The sequence below is a fragment of the Tursiops truncatus genome, chromosome 19 (assembly GCF_011762595.2).
Source record: "Tursiops truncatus isolate mTurTru1 chromosome 19, mTurTru1.mat.Y, whole genome shotgun sequence".
Taxonomy (NCBI): domain Eukaryota; kingdom Metazoa; phylum Chordata; class Mammalia; order Artiodactyla; family Delphinidae; genus Tursiops; species Tursiops truncatus.
Window position 1 is genome coordinate 44,277,861 of NC_047052.1, and position 24,823 is coordinate 44,302,683.

Consider the following 24,823-nt stretch of genomic DNA (forward strand, 5'->3'; position numbering starts at 1 on the left):
AATCACTTTGCTATATAGCAGAGATTATCACAACACTGTAAATCAACTATACTTCAATAAAAAAATAAAGCTCACTGTCTTGAATTTTATAGTACCTGATATTAACAAATTGCCTTTTTTCTTTCTTTTAAACTGCATTGATATGGCTTTACTTAAACAATGTTTAAAATTTCTCTGGGTCAAAAGCTTCCCATCTATAAAATGAAAATGTTGGAATAAATATTCTCTTAAATTCTCTTTTAAGAGTTAATCATTCTCTATAGAAAAGGGCACAACTAGGAAAATGATGAGATTCTTTCATGAATCCTGGATTTTTTGACAGACTGTAAAAATATAGTCTTTTCTAATAGGAAATTTTGCTTTTCTAATTATCATATGTTTATTTACTACCTAGAATCCAGTTAGTAGTTTGCCATTGGTAGTTCACTATTTCAGGTAACATTACCTATTCCATATCAGGTTTTTGAGGAGATATAATATTCAGCAATTTTTGCTATTAACTTTCTTATCTTGATTAATGGCAACACTAACACCTTTTCTGAAAAATGGAACTGTAGCATAAGTTTGTTTTGTTTTTTTTGCGGTACGTGGGCCTCTCACTGTTGTGGTCTCTCCCGTTGCGGAGCACAGGCTCCGGACGCGCAGGCTCAGCAGCCATGGCTCACGGGCCCAGCCGCTCCGCGGCATGTGGGATCTTCCCGGACCAGGGCACAAACCCGTGTCCCCTGCATCGGCAGGCGGACTCTCAACCACTGCACCACCAGGGAAGCCCTGTAGCATTAAGTTTTGATTCCTACCTCTTCTTCAACACCTAGGTACAATGTGTCAACAAGTTCATTTACCTCAGTCTCACCAATACCTCCTAAATCTCAACTCTTCTATTTCCCCTATATGTTAAAGTAGTGGAACAGGAGGATGAAACAATTGAAACTTTTTTTTCTGATAGCTCAGAGACTATTTGAGGGTCTCATAGTAGTTGAGGTTTTCATTATGAATATTAACTGCCACTGAAGAGAATGAGAAAATAATTCTTATTTGAGCCCTGGAGTTATGGTTTTTTATTCAATAAGTTACCAACTTATTAGATGTGCCCAGCACTGGTTTAGAGCCTAAGGATATAGCTGTAAGACAGACATAAGTTCTGGTCCTCCTGGAACTTACATACTAGTTGAGGGAAACAAATGAAAACATAAACATGTAAATAGGTAAGATAGAATAAGATAGTGTAATTGGTTGATCTTATGTGTCAACCTGACTGGGTCGCAGGTTGCCCAGACATTTGGCTGAACATTACTCTGGGTGTGTCTGTGAGGGTATTTCTACTTGAGATTAACATTTGGGTCAGTAAAGTGAGTAAAGCAAATCATCCTCCCTAATATGGGTAGGCCTTATCCAATCAATCGAAGACCTGAATAGAACTTAGTAAGAGGGAGCTGTTTGAGTTGGGACTTTAGTCTTTTCTGGTAGCTTTACTAGCATGTTCAAAGTTCCCCAGGGATAAACTTTGTCTGTTCCAAGTGTGGAAAAAGCTAGTATCACTGAAAGACAGTGAATGAGGGAGGGTGTAGCAAAAGATAATGGTAAAGACATAGGAAGAAGGCATATTATGAAGGGTTTTGTAAAGGACAATAAGAAACCTGGATTTTATTCCAAGTGTAATGGGAAGCCATTAGATGATTTTAATCAGAGAAGTTAACACCTCAGGTTTTTAAATTATCACTTCTGTTGTTCTCTGGAGAATGGACTACAGATGGTTAAGAATGTATGCAGGGAGATTAACAGGCAGTTACTGAAGTACTTCCAGGTAAGAGATGATACGGCCTGGGTTACAAGAGCCATGGAAATGTTGACAAGTGATCAGATTTGAGATATGATGAAAAACGGGACTAATCTGATGATTATTTTAGAAAATCATTTTATTTGCATTTCATTAATCATGAGTGAGGCTGAGGTCATACAGGACTGTGGTTAAGTTTACAGGCGTCACAGTTACACCACCTGGGACTAAATCCTGATTCTACTACATCCTTTACCTATGACCTTGAGCAAATTTCTTAATCTTTCTATGCTTGTTTCTTAACTCCTGAAAAAAAATGAAGATTCTTTATGAAGTCTATATGAGGTAATCGATGTAAAACTTTAACAATAGAGATTAGTTTTTATTATTATTTACAATTTTTATCAGGCATTTGTTCTTACTTTTTCAACTGTGGATTTCTTTTTCATACCCTATATGCAGTTTTCTATTGGATTTTAATTTGGTTTGTAAATAGGTATTTAAACACCAGATTGGGTCTGCCATACGTATTACTAAGATTATTGTCAAGTTTTGCCAATTTACTTTATGGTGATTGTATCAATAGGAGAATATAATTTTTATGTATTCAAATTTAGTTGAGCTTCTTTTTTTTACTGCCTATGAGTTTGATATTATGCCAAAACACCAGCTAGTGACTGCAGAAAATGCACTCAAGATGGTTGTCTTACAGTAATCCGAACTCTCATACACTGTTAAGAGTACAATTTTGGACAATCACTTTGGAAAACTGTTTGGCAGTATCAATAAAAGGTAATCTTAAACATAACTTATGACTCAGAAATTCTACTTTGGTAGAAAGAAATATGTACATATGTGCAACAAAAACCTACAAGAAAATTCATAGGAACAATATTTTAATTGTTCCCAAATAAAAACTACCTAAATGCCTATCAGTAATAGAATGGATACATAAAATTATGGTTTATTCACATTAATTAAATAATATACAGTAGTAAGGTTAAGTAAACTACTTACATGCAATGATTCAACATGAATCTGACAAACAAAATATTGAGCAAAAGTAGTCAGACACAAAGTATATAGGTTACATAAAGTTTAAAAATAGGCATAAATAATCTATAGTGATATAATCTGAACAGTGGTTACCCCTGAGGTGAGGGTAATAACTGGGAAAGGTGCAGGAGTCTAATGGGTGTTAGTGTAATATTCCATTTCTTGATCCAGTGCTTATGCTGGTTAAACACGTATTCACTTTGAAAATTAACTGAGGAAAAAACTAGAGATCAGAGAAGCTGCTAGATAGGGGCACCTGGTCAAAGAAAGGCATATCTCAGTATGGCAAAGCTTTGAGCTAAGGCTGAAAAGGCAGTAAAGTGAGATTTGTTCAGTAGCTAAGAGTGCAGGATAAATCTGAAAGAGAAAGATTCCAAAAGAAGTCTGAAGAAAAAGGATCAAGTTCTGAGGAAAAGGAAATGTCCTTGAAGAGGAGACAGGCATTACTTATTCTAAGAGTAAAATGAAGAAGAAATAAGGAACCATGGATTCAATTCATTAAAACCACAAACATTTACAAAAACCACATATACCAGGCATTGTTCTAGGGGCTGGAGATACAGCAGTAAACCAAATAAAGCATACTCTTTGTTCACATTCTAGTGGACTAAAATTATAAGAATTTACCATAAATGATTACTTCAGACTGTGGCTGAATCTCAGCAAACACACATGGAAAAAGATAATTATACAGGGTCATTTGAAAGACACATCCCATCTATTTCTTCAGATATTCTAGTTTTTTTAAAAATAAGGTATGAAAGCATAGAATAATGTAAAATGCATTAATCTTAAGTGTACAAACTGAGACATTTTTATACATTTATGTATTTGTGTACCTACCACTCAGGTCAAAATACAGAGCATTTTCAGCATACTAGAAGGTTCCCTCATGTCCCTTCCCAGTAAATACCCCTTCAGGGGTAACCACTATTTTCTATCACTGAGATTAGTTTTCTAACTTCATATATATGGAATCACATAGAATGTATTCTCATTTCTGACTTCTCTTATGACACATGTTTGTGAGATTATCTATGTTGTTATAAGTAGCAGTAATCTGCTTTGGGGAGTGTGTGTGTGTGTGTGTGTGTGTGTGTGTGTGTGTGTGTGTGTGTGTGTGTGTGTGTGTGTGTTTATGTGTATAGTGTCCAATTGCATGAAATACTATAACTTATTCCATTTTCTGTTGATGTTGATTTGCGTTCTTTCCAATGCTGGGCTATTTTGACGTATATTCTTTGCCTTATCCTCGATCAAAACAGACCATCAGTGGGGAGTTCCCTGGTAGTCTAGTGGTTAGGATTCGGCACTTTCACTGCCATGGCCCGGATTTAACCCCTGGCTGGGGAACTGAGATTCTGCAAGCCATGTGGCATGGCCAAGACTTTAAAATTATTAAAAAAAAACAAAAAAACAAAACCACTAGAAAATCTGGGTTTACCAACTATAGGAAGTCTCACTACAATGTATTCATTGACCTAGGTGCCAATGAAAAACTTACTTCTGCTAATAAATGTTCATTTTTATCCTTATGGACAATGCAAATTATGTAATGAATTTCTGCCCTTGTTTACCTATTATAATGAAATTCAAAATTGAAGCCCAACTTTAATCTCTCTGAATGAAAGCATTTCTGCATAATCATATTTCCTGGTCTTAATCTTCCAACTCTGTTTCCTCTGAAAATATATTTTATCTGTATAGGATTTTCCAATTTAGTGTATGGATTACTGCAATTCCCTTAAACTGCACTGTAAAATAAGGCAGGGAACAAATATACTACTTAAAATTTACCTGCAACTCAGTCATTTCCTTTTCTTTCTGGGAGTGGACTGCGCCTGAGAAGGCAGAGCTGGAGAAGAGAATAAAAGCCATTAAACAAGGTTTGTTTTGCAGTTTCAGAAATCTGCACCCACAAGGTAGATTAAAGGTCACTCTATAGCAAAGTGATACTTAGAGCCATCAGAAAGGCCAAGAATATACATTCCCCAGGTATAAAGATGACTACTACATCATGTGGAGCTTATGCATATGGTGAACAGGAATAGGAGTACACGTGTAGGAGATGCCCCATGAATTTATCAATAGCTCTGTATCAGAGAATAAACAGTTCACGTGGAGCAGAAAGATATACAGCTTCACGAAAGCACATCACCAAGAAAATTATGAAACTGACAACACACCTAAGGTATTTTAATGTATTGAGGTTTTTAAAAGAAATATTTTAACTACAAACTAAATGGGAATTTAACTAAAATGGTGACGATTTTATATTTTGAGAAAAGAGTCAGGAGAAGTTTGTGTGTGTGAGTGATGTGTATCAGAGGTACTGGTGGTGGTAGGAACGTTTAATTCTTATTTTCCATAGTATAAAAAAATCTAAATCTGAAAAGTGTCAAATAATAGCAGGATAAACATATGATTTGGAAAAACGGAGTAAACGAAAGAAGGCACAGTTAAGGGTTGAAAGTGATTCTTTCTGGGGACAGGAATTAGAGATGGGGAGAAAAAAGGATCAGGGTATAGTTTTTCTTATTCTTATTACAAGTCTAGTAGCACTATTTGATTTTTTAAAAAACAATTAACATATTATTTTGCCCAAATACAAACTGAATCATAAAACAATGTACTATGTACGATTAATAATATTATGTATTATGTAATATTCATAATACAATGTACATGCTTATAAGCATGGGGTAAATAATGCATGATTATAAGTATAATATAGTATGTACTATCAACAGGTTAATGCAGGGGTCCCCACATCCCCGGCGGTCTGCGGCCTGTTAGGAACCGGGCCACACAGCAGGAGGTGAGTAGCGCCAGAGCGAGGCACTCCCCATCGCTAGCAGCATCGCCTGAACCATCGCTCGCTGGCATTACGGCCTGAATCATGCCCCCCCCCCGCCACAGTGGAAAACCTGTCTTCCAGGAAACTGGTCCCTGGTGCCAAAAAGGTTGGGGACCTCTGGGTTAACATACACTCTTATAAGCATGGGGTAATTAATTAATGCACGGTTATACATATAATGTATTATGTGTGGCAGCGGTTCCCAACCTTTCTGGCACCAAGGACTGGTTCTGTGGAAGAAAATTTTTCCACGGATGGTGGCGGGGGGGGGGATGGTTCAGGCGGTAATGCAAGCAGTGGGGAGTGGTAGATGAAGCTTTGCTTGCTTGCCCACCGCTCACCTCCTGCTGTGCGGCCTGGTTCCTAACAGGCCACAGACCAGTACCGGTCCGTAGCCCGGGGGTTGGGGATCCCTGATTTATGATATGATATATATGCAATTCCAGGACACCGAAATCAAACAACTCTCATTATCAACACAATGAGGTCTATATTATGGACAATGCTCAGAAATTTGTGGATCAAATCATAGTTTTATACCCATTTTAGTACCACTAAAATACTTTGAAAAATGATCCGCATCAGTATTATAAATTCATTAAGAAGCTAAACAGCATTCACCTTTTAAGTTAAAGACTGGGAGTTAGGGGGACTTCCCTGGTGGCACAGTGGTTAATTATCCGCCTGCCAATGAAGGGGACATGGGTTCGATCCCTGGTCTGGGAAGATCCCACATGCTGTGGAGCAACTAAGCCCCTGCGCCACAAGTACGGAAGCCCGCACACCTAGAGCCCGTGCTCCTCAACAAGAGAAGCCACCACAATGAGAAGGCTGTGCACCACAACAAAAAGTAGCCCCCACTTGCCTCAACCAGAGAAAGCCTCGAGCAACAACAAAGACCCAATGCAGCCAATAAATAAATAAATAAAAATACCTTAAGAAAAAAAAAAAAGACTGGGAGTTAAAACTCCCCTTAATGATATGCTACAACTGGATATAGCAACATGATTTATTATTATTCTATCAATAATTCTACTCCTATTTATTATATTCCAACTAAAAATTTCAAAATATATTATTCAAACCCAGAGTTGAGGTCTACCAAAATACAAAAACAACCTACCCCTTGAGAAACAAAATGAACGAAATCTATTTGCCTCTTTCATTATCCCAACAATAATAGGACTTCCTATCATTATCTTAATTATCATATTCCCGAGCATTTTACTCCCAATACCTAAACAATAATCGTATAATTTCTATTCAACAATGACTAGTTCAGCTAACACTGAAACAAATAATAGTTATTCACAACCACAAAGGACAAACCTGAGCACTAATACTAATATCACTCATCTTATTTATTGGATCAACAAATCTATTAGGGGGGCTTCCCTGGTGGCGCAGCGGTTGAGAGTCCGCCTGCCGATGCAGGAGACAAGGGTTCGTGCCCCGGTCAGGGAAGGTCCCACATGCCGCGGAGCGGCTGGGCCCGTGAGACATGGCCGCTGAGCCTGCGCGTCCGGAGCCTGTGCTCCGCAACTGGAGAGGCCACAACAGTGAGAGGCCCGTACCGCAAAAGAAAACAAACAAACAAACAAAAAAAACAAATCTATTAGGACTATTACCACATTCATTTACACCTACTACACAACTCAATAAATCTAGGAATAGCAATTCCCCTAAGGGCAGGAACTGTAATTACAGGCTTTTGTCATAAAACAAAAGCATCCTTAGCTCATTTTCTACCACAAGGAGCACCAGTTCCTCTTATTCCTATACTAGTAATCATCGAAACTATTAACTTATTCATTCTCAACCAATAGCTTTAGCGGTACAATCAACAGCTAACATCACAGCAGCACATCTATTATTCATTTAATTGGAGGAGTGACTCTAGCATTGCTGAATATTAGCACCACCACAGCCCTCATTACATTTATTATCCTTGTATTACTTACTATCCTCGAAATCACCATTGCCATAATTCAAACTTATGCATTTACCTTACTAGTAAGTCTTTATCTACATGACAATACACAACGACCCACCAAACCTATGCATATCACATAGTAAATCCCAGTCCCTGACCCCTTATAGGAGCTCTCTCAGCCCTTCTAATAATATCAGGCCTAATTACATGATTTCACTTCAATTCAACATTATTATCACTAGGCCTTAACAACGTATTAATGATGAGACATCATCCGGGAAATCATTTCCCAAGGCCATTATACATCAGTTGTTCAAAAAGGACTTCGATATGGAATAATCTTATTATTTCAGAAGTCGTCTTTTTTACTGGCTTTTTTTGAGCCTTCTGTCACTCAAGCCTTACCCCTACACCTGAACTAGGTGGATGCTTACCACCAACAGGCATCCATTCCCTAAATCCATTAGAAGTAACACTTCTTAATACCTCTGTATTAAGGGTATCCATTACCTGAGCCCACCACAGCCTCATAGAAGGAAACTGCAAACACATACTCTACGCTCTTATTACAATTGCCCTAGGCTTTCATTTTACAAGTCTACAGGCCTTAGAATACTATCAAACATCCTTTACAATTTCAAATGGATCAACTTTCTTCATAGCTACAGTATTCCACAGACTACATGTAATTATGGCTCTACTTTCCTTATCATTTTCTTCTTACATCAATTAAAATATCACTTCTCATCTAACCATCATTTTGGCTTCGAAGCTGCTGCCTGATATTGACATTTTGTAGATGTAGTATGACTATTCCTTTACATATTCATTTATTGATGAGGATCTTATTCTTTTAGTATTAAACAGTACGGTTGACTTCCAATCAATTAGTTTCAGTATAATCCCAGAAAGAATAATAAATCTAATACTGACATTAATTACAAACATAGCACTAGCCTAACTAGTTGTATTAATTGCATTCTGACTTCCCCAATTAAATATTTACACAGAAAAAAACAAGTTCTTATGAATGTGGGTTTGACCCTATAGGACCAACACATGTACCATTTTCCATAAAATTTTTCTTAGTAGCCATTACATTCCTTCTTTTCAACTTAGAAATTGCTCTCCTTTTACCCTTACCCTGAGCATCTCAGACAAATAATCTGAAAACAACACTCATTATAGCTTTATTCCTAATTTTATTACAAGCAACAGCCTAGCCTAACCAAAAAGGACTAGAATGAACTGAATATGGTAGTCAGTTTAAACTAAATTATTTTTACTTGTTAGATTATGATTAAGTTCATTACCAAGTGCCTTTAGTTTATATAAATATTATTATAGCATTCACAGTATCTCTTGTAGGATTATTAATATATCGATCTCACCTAATATCTTCACTATTATGCCTATAAGGCATAATACTATCACTATTCATTATAGCAACCCTGATCATTCTAAATACACATTCTACCCTAGCCAGCATAATGCCAATTGTTCTGCTAGTATTCACAGCTTTCAAAGCCGCACTTGGACTGTCCTTACTAGTAAGAGTATCAAACATATGCGGCACTGATTATGTACAAAATCTTAATCTCCTCCAATGTTAAAAATTATTATTCCTACAATTATACTAACACCACTAACATGACTATCAAAGAACAGCATAATCTGAATTAATACCAGTCCACAGCTTATTAATTAGTCTCATGAGTCTTTTCTTCTTAATCAATTTAATGACAATAGCCTCAACTTTTCACTAATTTTTTTCCAACTCCTTATCAGCACCATTATTAATTTTAACATGATTCTTCCCATTAATACTAATAGCCAGCCAAGTTCACCTATTCAAACAATCATTAACTCAAAAAGTTATATATTACCATGCTAATTATATTACAAATATTCCTAATTATAACACTCACTGCCATAGAATTAATCTTATTTTATATTTTATTTGAAGCAACACTAGTCCCGACACTTACCATTACCCGGTGGGGTAATCAAACTGAACGACTTAATGCAGGAGTTTATTTCTTATTTTATACACTAGTAGGATCGCTTCCACTCTTAGTAGCACTAGTACATATTCAAAATATCACAGGCTCACTAAATTTTCTAATACTTCAATATTGAACACAAGCAATATCCATCTCCTTATCCAACATTTTCATATGACTAGCCTGTATAATAGGTTTTATAGTAAAATACCCCTTACAGCCTTCACCTTTGATTACCTAAAGCATATGTAGAAGCCCCCATTGCAGGATCCATAGTCCTTGCAGCCATACTACTAAAACTCGGAGGCTATGGTATACTATGAATTACAACAATACTAAACCCATTAACAGATTTCATAGCACACCCTTTTCTCACATTCTCCTTATGAGGAATAATCATAACGAGTTCAATTTGTTTACACCAAACAGACTTGAAGTCACTTATCACATATTATTCTGTCCGTCACATAGCACTTGTTTTTGTAGCCATTCTTATCCAAACACCTTGAAGTTATATAGGAGCCACCGCTCTAATAATTGCCCATGGCCTCACATCATTCATATCATTCTGCCTCACAAATTCAAATTACTAACAAATTTACAGCCGAATGATAATTCTAGCCAGAGGTCTACAAACATTCCTCCCATTAATAGCAACAGTGATGACTACTAGCAAGCCTAACAAACCTAGCTCTACCCCCAACTATTAAGCTAATTGGAGAACTATTTGTAGTACTATCATCCTTCTCATGATCAAATATCACCATTATCCTAATAGGAATTACTATAGTAATTACTGCCTTATACTCTCTATATATGTTAATCATAGCACAACAAGGCAAATATACAAACTCTATCAATAATATTAAGCCATCATCCATACGAGAAAATGGTCTCATAACTCTTCACATTTTACCTCTCTTACTCCTATCGTTAAGTCCCAAAATCATTTTATGGCCCTTGTACTGTAAATATAGTTTTAAAAAACACTAGATTGTGAATCTAGTAACGGAAGACTAAACCTTCTTGTTTACCAAAAAAGTATGCAAGAACTGCTAATTCATGCCTCCATATCTAATAGTATGGCTTTTTCAAGCTTTTAAAGAATAGTATTGATCCATTGGTCTTAGGAACCAAAAAGTTGGTGCAACTCAAAACAGAAGTAATAAACTTATTTACCTCTTTCACACTAGTTACACTAGTTATACTAACAATACCAATCATAATAACAAATACCAACATCTACAAAAGTAACATATATCGATCCTATGTAAAAGCCACTATTTCATATGCTTTTATCACCAGCTTAATTCCAACAATAATATTCATTCACACAGGACAAGAAAGAATTATCTCAAGCTGACATTGAATTACTATCCAAACCCTTAAATTATCACTTAGCTTCAAACAGACTCTTTCTCAATAATATCTGTGCCAGTAGCATTATCTGTCACGTGATCTATTATAGAATTTTCAATCTGATATATGCACTCAGATCCTAACATCAATTGATTCTTTAAATACTCCTTTTTCTTATCACAATACTAATTCTTATCACGGCTAACAATCTTTTCCAGCTTTTCATTGGATCAGAAGGAGTTGGAATTATATCTTTTCTACTTATCGGGTGACAACATGGATGAGCAGAGGCAAATACAGCCGCTCTCCAACCAGTTTTATATAATCGCATTGGAGATATTGGATTTATTATTATCAGTAGCATGATTCCCATTTAACTTAAATGCATGAGACCTACAATAAATATTTATACTTAACCTAAATCACCCAAACCTGCCTCTAACAGGACTTGTATTGGCCACAACTGAAAAATCCGCCCAATTTGGCATCACAAATGACTTCCCCCAGCAATAGAAGGCCCTACCCCCATCTCAGCCCTACTCCACTCAAGAATAGTTGTAGCAGGTATTTTTTTTATAGTTGTTTTCTTTTTTTTTTTTTGGCTGTGTTGGGTCTTCGTTTCTGTGCGAGGGCTTTCTCTAGTTGTGGCAGGCGGTGGCCACTCTTCATCGTGGTGCACGGGCCTCTCACTATCGCGGCCTCTCTTGTTGCGGAGCACAGGCTCCAGATGCGCAGGCTCAGTAGTTATGGCTCACGGGCCTAGTTGCTCCGCGGCATGTGGGATCTTCCCAGACCAGGGCTCGAACCCGTGTCCCCTGCATTAGCAGGCAGATTCTCAACCACTGCGCCACCAGGTACTTTTCTACTTATCCGCTTTTACCCTTTAACAGAGAATAATAAATTTACCCAAACAATAATATTATGTATCGGAGCAATTACCACATTATTTACAGCAGTATGCACTCTTACCCAAAATGACATTTAAAAATTCTTGCCATCTCTACTTCATGCCAATTAGGCCTTATAATAGTAACAATCAGTATTAACTAGCCTTACCTAGCATTTCTCCATATTTGCACACATGCCTTTTTCAAGGCCATACTATTTACATGCTCTAGATCCATTATTCATAGCCTAAATGATGAGCAAGACATTCAGTAGACAGGTTTATTTAAAGCAATACCTTTTACCACAACAGCCCTCATTATTGAAGTCTCACACTGACAGGAATACACTTCCTCACAGGATTCTACTCTAAAGACCTAATCATCAAAATCGCTAACATGTCATATACCAATACCTGAGCCCTACTAATAACTCTCGTCGCCACATCCCTTACAATTGTCTATATCACTCACATTATTCTCTTGCACTATTAGGACAAACTTTTCCACTTTAATTCTAATTAATGAAAACAACCCACTCCTAATCAATTCTATTAAATGTTTACTAACTGGAAGTATTTTTGCTGGATTTCTTATCTCCAACAATATTCCCCCAACAACAATTCCACAAATAACTATACCTTATTATTTGAAACTAACTGCCCTTGCTGTAACCATCTGGCACTGAAATCAACCTCACCACACAAAACTTAAAATTTAAGTACCCTTCAAATTTCTTCAAATTTTCCAACCCCCTAGGGTATTTCTCCATTATTATACACAACTTCCCACCATACTTAAATTTATCAGCAAGCCAAAAATCACATCAGCCTTCCTAGATTTAATCTGACTAGAAAGTATCTACCCAAAACTACTTCCCTTATTCAAATAAAAATTTCTATGCTAGTATCAGACCAAAAAGGCCTAATCAAACTATATTTTCTTTCATTCCTCATTACCCTCACCCTAAGCATAATTCCGTTCAATTACCACGAGTAACCTCTATAATAACCACAACACCAATAAGCAATGATCAGCGGGTAACAATTACTAATCAAGTACCAGAGCTATACAGTGTCGCAATTCCTATAGCCTCTTCACTAAAAAAAACCCAGAATCACCCGTATCATAAATTACCCAATCCCCTAGTCCATTAAACTTAAATACAATCTCCACTTCTTCATCCTTTAAAACAGGGGTCCGCAACCCCCGGGCCACGGACTGGTACTGGTCCACGGCCTGTTAGGGACAGGGCAGCACGGCAGGAGGTGAGTAGTAAGCAAGCGAGGGAAACTTCATCTGCTCCTCCCCATCACTCGCATTACAACCTGAACCATCCCCCACCCCCCTACCCCCCATTTTTTCATAGAAGAAAAAATGTCTTCTATGAAACTGGTACCTGGTGCCAAAAAGGTTGGGGACCGCTGCTTTAAAACATAGAATACTATTGAAAATTCTATCAACGCTGAAAGAAATATACCTAGAACGGTCTTACTAGAAACTCAAACTTCAGGATACTGCTCAGTAGCCATAGCTGTCATATAACCAAATACTACCAACATTCTCCCTAAATAAATCAAAAATGCTATTAGACCCCAAAACGAACCACCAAAATTCAACACAATCCCACAACCAAAACCACCAACTACAATCAACCCAAGTTCACCATAAATAGGTTTTTAAAAAAATTTATTTATTTTTGGCTGTTTGGGGTCTTTGTTGCTGTGCACGGGCTTTCTCTAGTTGTGGCGAGCAGGGGCTACTCTTCGTTGCAATGTGCAGGCTTCCCATTGCGGTGGCTTCTCTTGTTGCGGAGCATGGGCTCTAGGCACGCAGGCTTCAGTAGTTGTGGCTCACAGGCTCTAGAGTGCAGGCTCAGTAGTTGTGGTGCACAGGCTTAGTTGATCCACGGCATGTGGGATCTTCCCAGACCAGGGCTCAAACCCATGTCCCTTGAATTGGCAGGCGGATTCTTAACCACTGAGCCACCAGGGAAGCCCTAGGTGAAGGTTTTGAAGAAAAACCCACAAGACTAATTACAAAAATAGTACTTAAAATAATACAATGTATGTTATCGTTATTCTTACATGGAATCTAACCATAGCCAATGACATGAAAAATCACTGTATTTCAACCATAAGAATACTTAATAACCAACATCTGAAAATCATCCATTAACAAAAATTAACAATGCATTTATCGATCTCCCAGCTCCATCAAATATTTCATCATGATGAAATTTTGGTTCCCTACTGGGCATTTATTTTTGTTTTTTTTCTGGGGTTTTTTTGGCCCCGCCACAAAAAGATCCCCGCCCTGGCTTGCAGGGATCTTAGTTCCCTAACCAGGGATTGAACCTGGGCCCTCAGCAGTGAGAGGACAGAGTCCTAACCACTGGACCACCAGGGAACTCCCTAGTTCTACAAATCTTGACAGGCTTATTCTAGCAATACATTATACATCAGATACAATAACCACTTTTTAATCAGTAACACATATCCGAGACGTAAACTATGGACGAACTATCCGAAATCTACATGCAAATGGAGCCTCCATCTTTTTTATTTGCCTATTTATTCATGTAGGACAAGGATTATACTATGGATCCTACACCTTTTTAAAATATTTACTTATTTTATTTATTTTCTTCCTTTTTAATTTTTTTGGCTGCATCGGGTCTTAGTTGCGGCACACGGGATCTTCGTTGAGGCATGCAGGATCTTTTGTTGTGGCGTGTGGGCTCTTCATTGTAGTGCTTAGGCTTCTCTCTAGTTGTGGTGTGTGGGTTTTCTCTCTCTAGTTGGGGCGTGTGGGCTCCAGGGCGCATGGGCTCTGTAGTTGTGGCCCTCGGATGAGAACGTGGGCTCTGTAGTTTGTGGCACGTGGACTCTCTCATTGAGGCACGTGAGCTCAGTAGTTGTGGCAAAAGAGCTTAGTTACCCCATGGCATGTGGGATCTTAGTTCCCCGACCAGGGATAGAACCCATGTCCCCTGCATTGGAAGGTGGATTCTTTACCACTGGACCACCAGGGGAGCCCCAGATCCTATACCTTTTCAGAAACATGGAACACTGGAATCATCTTATTATTTACAGTCCTAGCTACAGCATTCATGGGCTATGTCTTACCCTGAGGACAAATATTCTGAGGAGCAACAGTTAATACTGTTCTCCTCTCAGCAATCCCATGTATCCGCACAAGCCTCGTCAAATGAATCTGAGGTGGCTTTTCAGTAGATAAAGCAACTCTTACACGATTCTTCGCCTTCCATTTTATTCTCCCATTTATAATTGCAGCACTAGCAGCTGTCTACTTACTATTCCTCTACAAGACAGGCTCCAATAATCCTACAGGAATCTCATCTGATATAGACAAAATTACATTTCACCCCTACTGTACAATCAAAGACATCCTAGGTGCCTTGTTACTAATTTTAATACTAATAATATTAGTGCTATTTTCACCCAACCTACTAGGAGACCCAGACAACTACACTCCAGCAAACCCTCTCAACACACCACCTCATATCAAGCCAGGGTGATATTTTCTATTTGCACATGTAATTCTACAATAAATTCCTAATAAACTAGAAGGAGTATTAGCCCTAATCTTTTCAATCTTAATTCTAGCATTTATCCCAATTCTTCACACATCCAAACAACGAAGCATAACATCTCCACCTCTCAGCCAGTGCCTATTTTGAGTACTACTAGCAGACCTATTAACACTAACATGAAGTGGAGGACAACCCGCAGAACACCCCTTCATTATGGTATTTGTCTTTCTGTTTCTGACTTAGTTCACTTCACATGCTAATCTCTAAGTCCACCCATGTTGCTGCATTTCCATTTATTTTTAATTTATTTTCTTTCATCATGTTTTTTTTTTTCATTTTCAGCATACAGTGCCTGTACATACTTTGTGAGATTTATTAAGTATTGTATTTTGGGGGTGCTAATAAAATGGCATTTAAAATTTTACTTCAGTAGCAACATGGATGCAACTAGAGATTATCATACTAAGTGAAGTCAGAAAAAGAAAGACAAATACCATATGATATCACTTATATGTGGAATCTAAAATATGATACAAGTGAACCTATCTACGAAACAGAAACAGTCTCACAGACATAGATAACAGACTTGTGGTAACCAAGCAGGAGGGGCAGGGGGAGAGATGGAGTGGGAGGTTGGGGTTAGCAGATGTAATCTATTATATACAGAAAGCATAAACAACAACGTCCTACTATATATATAATACAGGGAACTATATTCAATAGCCTATGATAAACCATAGTAGAAAAGAATATTGAAAATGTACATATGGGCCTCCCTGGTGGCGCAGTGGTTGAGAGTCCGCCTGCCGATGCAGGAGATACAGGTTCGTGCCCCGGTCCGGGAGGATCCCACATGCCGCGGAGCGGCTAGGCCCATGAGCCATGGCTGCTGAGCCTGCGCGTCCGGAGCCTGTGCTCCGCAATGGGAGAGGCCACAACAGTGAGAGGCCCGCGTACCACAAAAATAAATAAATAAATAAAGACAGGGTAAGAGGGGTGGAGTTGTATGATCAGCTTGTGCACCTTCTTCTGATTCGTTGGTGGTGAGGTAATCAGGAGTCAATATCATCAATCTGGTTCCAACCCACCTGGGGTCAACTCGCTCATGGGCAAGCAGCAGTTAACTTTTTCCACCTGATGGGGGTTTCACCATCTGCCAAACAACTCAAGGATGGCTCAGAATACTAACTACAGACCTTATGGAGGAACTAAAGATCTTTAACTTTGTTTAATGGCTAAGCTATTATTGTTTCAAATTGCTTGACTGCTTTCCTTTGTTTCTGCATTTTCTCACTTCTCTGATTAAATTTGCTCTTTGGAACACCCCCCCCCCCCACACCAAAATCTGCATCTACCTTCAAATAATATGACACTGCTTCAATTGTAGTATAAAGACCACAACAACATATTCCAAATTCCTCCCATCCTTTGTGCTACATTCGTCATATATTTCACTTTTACCTATGCCATAAACATACAATATTTACTCTAGATGATCACGTATCTTTTAGAGCAATTACGTATAAGAAAGGAAATGAATTTTATTTGAATTTCACTGATTCCAGTTCCAATGTACTTCATTTCTTTGTGCAAATCCAAGTTTGATGGATATCATATTCCTTCTGCATCTCCTGTAGAGAAGGTCTATTGGCAGTTTTCTTAAATAAATAAATTTACTTATTTATTTATTTATGGCTGTGTTGGGTCTCATTGCTGCACACGGGCTTTCTCTAGTTGCAGCCAGCAGGGGCTACTCTTCATTGCAGTGCTCGGACTTCTCATTGCAGTGGCTTCTCTTGTTGTGGAGCACAGGTTCTACGCACGCAGGCTTCAGTAGTTGTGGCACATGAGCTCAGTAGTTGTGGCTTGTGGGCTCCTCAGTAGTTGTGGTGCACAGGTTTAGTTGCTCCGCAGCATGTGGGATCTTCCCGGACCAGGGCTCGAACCCATGTCCCCTGCATTGACAGGTGGATTCTTAACCACTGCATCACCAGGGAAGCCTGCAATGAGTTTTTGATTGTCTGAAAAAGTATTTTATTTATTTATTTTTGGCTGCATTGGGTCTTCATTGCTGCGTGTGGGCTTTCTCTCGTTGTGGTGCGCAGGCTTCTCATTGCGGTGGCTTCTCTTATTGAGGAGCACAGCCTCTAGGTGCACTGGCTTCAGTAGTTGTGGCTCATGGGCTCAGTAGTTGTGGCTAGTGGGCTTCAGTAGTTGTGGCTCGCAGGCTTAGAGCGCAGGCTCAGTAGTTGTGGCGCATGGGCTTAGTTACCCTGCATGGGCTTAGTTGCTCCACGGCATGTGGGATCTTCCCAGACCAGGGATTGAACCCATGTCCCCTGCATTGGCAGGTGGATCCTTAACCACTGCACCACCAGGGAAGTCCCTGAAAAAGTATTTATTTTTCATTTTTGAAGCATATTTTTGCATGGTATAGAATCCTGTATTGATAGCTTTTTTCTTTCAGTACTTTAAAAATTTGTCTCCATTGTCTTCTTGCTTGCATGATATCTGATGAGAAGTCTGCTGTATGTGATTCTTATCCTTGTCCCTCAGTACATAAAGTTTCTATTTTCTTGAAGTTGCCTTCAAGATTTTCTTCCTTATCTTTCTTTTTCAGAAGTTTAAATATGATAATACCCAGGGGCATTCTTGGTGGTCCAGTGGTTAAGACTTTGTGCTCCCAATGCAGGGGGCCCAGGTTCGATCCCTGGTCAGGGAACTAGATCCCACCTGCCACAACTAACAGCCTGCATGCTGCAACTAAAAGATCCTGCATGCTGCAACTAAAGATCCTGCGTGCTGCAATGAAGATCCCACATGTGACAATGAAGATCCCTCATACCAAAACTAAGACCCAGAGCAGCCAAATAAATAAGTATATTTTTAAAAAATATGATATGTCCAAAAGTGTTTTTCATTTTTATTTGTGTTTATCCTGCTTGGTGGTCTCTGAGTTTACTGGTTTGGTGTCATTAACTTTGAAAAAGTCTCAGCCATTATTTCTTCAAATATTTTTTCTTCATTCTCTCTCTTAACTGGAATTCCAATTAAGCATATATGAGACATTTTATACTGTCCTATACCTCTTGGATGCTCTATTCTGGCTTTTTTCACCCACTCTTTTTCTCACTGTGTTTCAGTATAGGTAATTTCTATTACTCTAAATTGAAGTCCACAGATTCTTTCTTCAGCTGTGTCCAATCTACTAATGAGTCTATCATAAACATTATTCACCTCTGCTGTGATTCTGATTTCTAGCATTTCTATTCAACTTTTTCTTATAGTTTCCATCTCTCTGCTGTAATTACCCATGTGATCCATTACATATTAGTCATAATTATTCTAAATTCCTATTGGGTTGTTCCAATATCTACGTCATATCTGAGTCTGGTTCTGATGATTGCTTTGGCTCTTTGAAGTGTTATTTCTTGCCTTTTCACATACCTTATAATTTTTTGGAAAGCTGGACACCTTGGGTAGTACAGCAAATATAAAATTAAGTATTTCTTATGCTTACAGATTAGCATGCCTTTCCTTCTGCTAGGTTTTTTTGTTTTTTGCTTTTTTTTTTTTTTTCCCAGTATGCGGGCCTCTCACTGTTGTGGCCTCTCCTGTTGTGGAGCACAGGCTCCAGACGCACAGGCTCAGTGGCCATGGCTCATGGGCCTAGCTGCTCTGCGGCATGTGGGATCTTCCCGGACCGGGGCACGAACCCGTGTCCCCTGCATTAGCAGGTGGACTCTCAACCACTGCACCACCAGGGAAGCCCTCTGCTATGTTTTTAACACGGGGGTTTGAGTCAGCAGATGGGTGGGGTTTAGGTTTTTCATTGCTGTGGTTACCTTCATTGTACCACAGGCTTCAGATTCCTCTAAAGATACCTGTGTTTAAGGTATGGGTTGGTTTCAGGCATGTTTTCTCAATATATGTTTCTCCCTTGGCAATGAGTATTCCATCTGTGCTGTTCCCCACAGAGAATCTCTCTTGCAGGTCTCCCAGCTATGTTCCAGTATTATTTTTATTTGATGCTTGTTATCCTCATGGGGGGTTGGGCAGTAGGGGTTGGTAGAGAAAAGCAGTCTCTTATATTCTCACTAAGCCTAAATCTTAGGCAGGCCCCATGTCCCTGGGTCTTGGTTATGTATGTGGCTTTCATGAATGCTCTTGCCTCTCCTCCAGCTGTGTGCTAGGTCTAGCACATATTCCTTCCCCACTCCCAGAGGTAGTGCTTTTTTTTCAGTTCACTTTCTTAAACTGCTATAAGTTTCCACCTGTGCCCTAAGGTAACAGTTTTTGTTGCTTTTTATTATACAAACTAAAGTTTTTATTCTGCAGCAAAGATGGGTCTGTGCTGTTGTTCCCTTTCCCAAAGCAGCACCACAAGGAAAGATATCACAGGACTCTCCTCCATTTTCACAGTGAGTGTCTGGTGGGATTTCTGGAGGAAAAGCCTAACAGAGATTGAAAACTCCCAAATTTGCAACTCCCTCAGTGGCTTTATACTCTTGCTGGCCCACATTCAACCTTTGATAATTTGTTTAAAAATTTTAACTGTATCTTCTTACTGGCTTATATGGTGTCTGGCAGTATCCACCCCATGTGAGTGAAGGCTCAAGTCCTGTTTCTCCCAGAAGGCATCTGTTTTTCCTCAGATTTCAGGTTACTTGGTTGCCCTGTGACCTCAGTTCTTTGATGAGTTCAAAAAAAGTTGTTAATCTGCAGTTCGTCCAGTTTTTTCCTTGTTTTAAGGGTGGAGGCAGAGCTCTTTCCATCTATGTCCCTGAGCAGAAACCCAAAGTCCCTCCACTACAATAAACTTTTAAGAATTGCCCCACTTGGAAGGTACACAGCAAAAGTCCCTCAGCTTATTCTGGCATGGGGCCCCCAAATACCTCCCACATGAAGTTAGGATTAAGATGGTATCTTAATGTTAAGTAAATTCGCTATGTTGGAGTTGCTGCGGCAAACTGTTACAGGCAAAGCAGTAGCAATTGGCAAGGTGTCAGGGAAAAAAGAATAAATTTGGAGGAATTCAAAGTGGACTGACTGGAGAAATACTTTCAAAACAAATTCTCAGATGTTCTATTCATACCAAATGTTATTTTTCTTGTCCCTTTGTGAAGAACTTACTTGAGGTATATCCATTTGTTCAGTTTCTGAACTACTATGCATACTTCCCTCCTGAAATGAGCTCGGATACAGTTAAAAAACATTAACAACTTGGGCATCCGTATCATCATCATCGTCATTATCATCATCTCTGCCTGCTTGAATCCAAATTTTGCCAAAAACTCTAGAATCATTGAGAGCCCCACCCCTGGCTGCATTTCCCTAAGCAATTCTCTAGATAGTTTGAGCTAACTTACATACTGGGGAAATAGCTCCATCGTGGATGAGTATTTTCTTTCCACCACCACCCCAAAATTTCCCTAGTCTTCTCTTTCCCTAGTCTTCCCATGTGTCCCTGGATTCCATGTCCTAACATCCACTTGGCAACATATGTTTAAATCACATGGGGGGGGCACAAGTTATGGTTATGTGCCTTTTAAAAGAAACACAGTGCACTCACTCCCTTAAAAGCTACTGCATATCATTTCCCCCTACATAGAAACCATTCCCTGATTGCTGATCAACTGCATCTTTCACTTGACCAATGTCTTCTCATCCTTAAGTCAAATTAAGAACTACTTTATCCAGGGAATTCCCTGGCAGTCCAGTGGTTAGGACTTGACACCCTCACTGCTGTGGGCCCAGGTTCGATCCCTGGTTCGGGAATTAAGATCCTGCAAGCCATGCAACATGGCAAAAAACAAACAAACAAACAAAAAACTACTTTATCCCTTGATCAGGATATCCCTCTATTGGATATATCTTACTCCTACATCCCATGAGCTTGCCCAACATTGGTATTTATCATTCTGCCACAGCATTTGCTGATTTGTCTCTCTCCCTAGGACTGTGAATCACTTATGGCAGGGACTACTTATATGGCTTCTTCATGGCCTAGCACAATAATTTACATTTCAAAGGGCACAGTAAAAGTTTGTGCAGTGCATTTAAAATAACTATGACTAATATGTTCAGGGCTCTAATGAACAAATTAGGAAAATAGATAATGTAAGGGGAGAAATAAACAAAAGGAATGCTAGCAATCAAAAATATATCAACAGAGGTGACCTAAATGGGAAGGAAATCCAAAAAAAGAGGGATTATATGTATACATATAGCTGATTCACTCTGCTGTACAGCAGAAACTAACACAACATTGTAAAGCAACTATACTCCAATAAAAATTAATTTAAATTAATTTAAAAAATACACTAACAGAAATGAAGGCATTCAGGAAGAGGTAAAATTGTCATTGTATGTAAATGACATGATACTCTATATAGAAAACCCTAAAGACTCCACACAAAAAACTATTAGAACTCATAAATGAATTCAGCAAGGTAGCAGGATACAAGAGTAATATACAGAAATGTGTTGCATTTCTTTGCACTAACAAAGAAATATCAGAAAGGGAAGGTTAAAAAAAAAAAATCCCATTTAAAATCACATCCAAAAAACAAACCACCTAGTAATGAACCTAACCAAGGAGGTAAAAGATTTATATGCTGAGAACTATAAAACATTGATAAAGGAAACTGAAGAGGATTCAAGGAAATGGAAAGATAGCCCATGTTCTTGGATTGGAAGAATTAACATAGTTTAAATGGCCATAGTACCCAAAGCAATCTACAGATTTAATGTGTTCCCTATCAAATTACCCATGACATTTTTCACAGAATTAGAACAAATAATCATAAAATTTACATGGAACCACAAAAAACCCAGAATTGCCAAAGCAATCCTGAGGAAAAAGAACAAAGCAGGAGGCATAACCCTCCCAGACTTCAGACAATATTACAAAGCTACAGTAATCAAAACAGCATGGTACTGGCACAAAAGCAGACATATAAATCAATGGAACAGAATAAAGAGCCCAGAAATAAACGCACACACCTACAGTCAATTAATCTTTGACAAAGGAGACAAGAATATACAATGAAGACAAGACGGTCTCTTTAGCAAGTGGTGCTGGGAAAGGTGGACAGCCACATGTAAACAATGAAGCTAGAACACTCCCTTACACCATGTACAAAAATAAACTCAAAATGGCTTAAAGACTTAAATATGACATGACACCATAAAACTCCTAGAAGAGAACATAGGCAAAACATTCTCTGACATAAATCACAGCAATGTTTTCTTAGGTCAGTCTCCCAAGGCAATAGAAATAAAAGCAAAAATAAACAAGTGGGACCTAATCAAACTTATAAGCTTTTGCACAGCAAAGGAAACTATCAACAAAATAAAAAGCCCACAGACTGGGAGAAAATATTTGCAAATGAAGCAACTGACAAGGGGTTAATCTCCAAAATATACAAACATCTCATGCAACTCTTTGTCAAAAACACAAACAACCTAATCAAAAAATGGGCAGAAGATCTAAATAGACATTTCTCCAAAGAAGACATACAGATGGCCAAAAAGCACATGAAAAGATGCTCAACATCACTAATTATTAGAGATATGCAAATCAAAACTACAATGAGGTATCACCTCACACTGGTCAGAATGGCCATCATCAAAAAATCTACAAACAATAAATGCTGGAGAGGGTGTGGAGAAAAGGGAACCCTCTTGCACTGTTGGTGGGAATGTAAATTGATACAGCCACTATGGAGAACAGTATGGAAGTTCCTTAAAAAACTAAAAATAGAACTACCATATGACCCAGCAATCCCACTACTGGGCATATACCCTGAGAAAACCATAATTCAAAAACAGACATGTACCACAATGTTCACTGCAGCACTATTTACAATCGCCAGGACATGGAAGCAACTTAAGTGCCCATCAACAGATGAGTGGATAAAGAAGATGTGGCACATATATACAATGAAATATTATTCAGCCATAAAAAGAAAGGAAATTGAGTTTTTTGTAGTGAGGTGGATGGGCCTAGAGTCTATCATACAGAGTGAAGTAAGTCAGAAAGAGAAAAACAAATACTGTATGCTAACACATATATATGGAATCTAAAAAAAAATGGTTCTGAAGAACCTAGGGGCAGGACAGGAATAAAGATGCAAATGTAGAGAATGGACTTGAGGATGTGGGGAGGGGGAAGGGTAAGCTGGGATGAAGTGAGAGAGTGGCATGGACATACCTACACTACCAAATGTAAAATAGCTAGCTAGTGGGAAGCAGCCACATAGCACAGGGAGATCAGCTCAGTGCTTTGTGACCACCTAGAGGGGTGGGATAGGGAGGGTGGGAGGGAGATGCAAGAGGGAGGGGATATGGGGATATATGTATATGTATAGCTGATTCACTTTGTTATAAAGCAGAAACTAACACACCATTGTAAAGCAATTATACTCCAATAGAGATGTTAAAAAAAAGAACCATGTTAAAAAAAAAAAACTAAAAGTAGAGTTGCCATATTACCCAGCAATCCCATTTATGGGCATATATCCAGAAAAGACAAAAACTCTAATTCAAAAAGGTACAGGCATCCCATTGTTCATAGTGGCACACTATTTACAATATCCAAGACATGGAAGCAACCTAAATGTCCATTGGCAGACGAATGGATAAAGAAGATGTGGTGTACATATATATAATATATATATACACAATGGAATATTATTTAGTCATAAAAAAAGAATGAAATAATGTCATTTGCAAAAACATGGATGGACCTAGAGACTATCATACTAAGTGAAGTCAGACAAAGACAAATATTATATATCACATGTGGAATCTAAAAAATAGTACAAATGAATCTATATACAAAACAGAAAACAGACTCACAGACATAGAAAACAAACTTATGGTTACTAAAGGGGAGAGGAAGCAAGGGAGGAATAAATTGAGAGTATGGGATTAACAGATGCATATAAAATAAACAACAAGGATTTACTGCATAGCACAGGGGACTATATTCAATATCTTGTAATAAACTATAATGTAAAGTATCAAAAAAAGAATATATATATAACCAAATCACTCTGCTGTACACTTGAAACTAACATAATATGGTAAATCAACTATACTTCAACAACAATAAATAAATAAAAGTCCAAAATTTTCCAAAAAATATTTATATGGGAAAAAAGAAGAGGAACCAAGACTGTCTGAAGAAATATCTGATTTTAGGGCTGGAGCAGGAAAACTACAAGATGAGCCTAGAACATCTTGTGCCAGAAATTAAGGAAGTGCTCAAAAACTGATAGGACCATGTTAAAAAGATGTGAAACTGGCTCAAAGAAGCTCCCATTGGCCAAATTAGGAGCAATTTGAGCATGAAAATAAATATTTACAGTAATAAATTATAACCTACTGAATAA

The 24,823-nt window shown here is 38.3% G+C and overlaps 1 protein-coding gene across 1 annotated transcript in view; it reads right to left on the reverse strand.

Annotated features, from left to right (window-relative positions):
• The window catches only part of ZNF569 (zinc finger protein 569), a 59,113-nt gene that overhangs the window by 25,164 nt on the left and 9,126 nt on the right, over nt 1-24,823 (reverse strand). Inside the window, exon 3 of the mRNA XM_033844248.2 lies at nt 4,631-4,688. Within this exon, the coding sequence (XP_033700139.1) occupies nt 4,631-4,688 (58 nt within the window). The remainder of the gene's footprint in view (nt 1-4,630; nt 4,689-24,823) is intronic.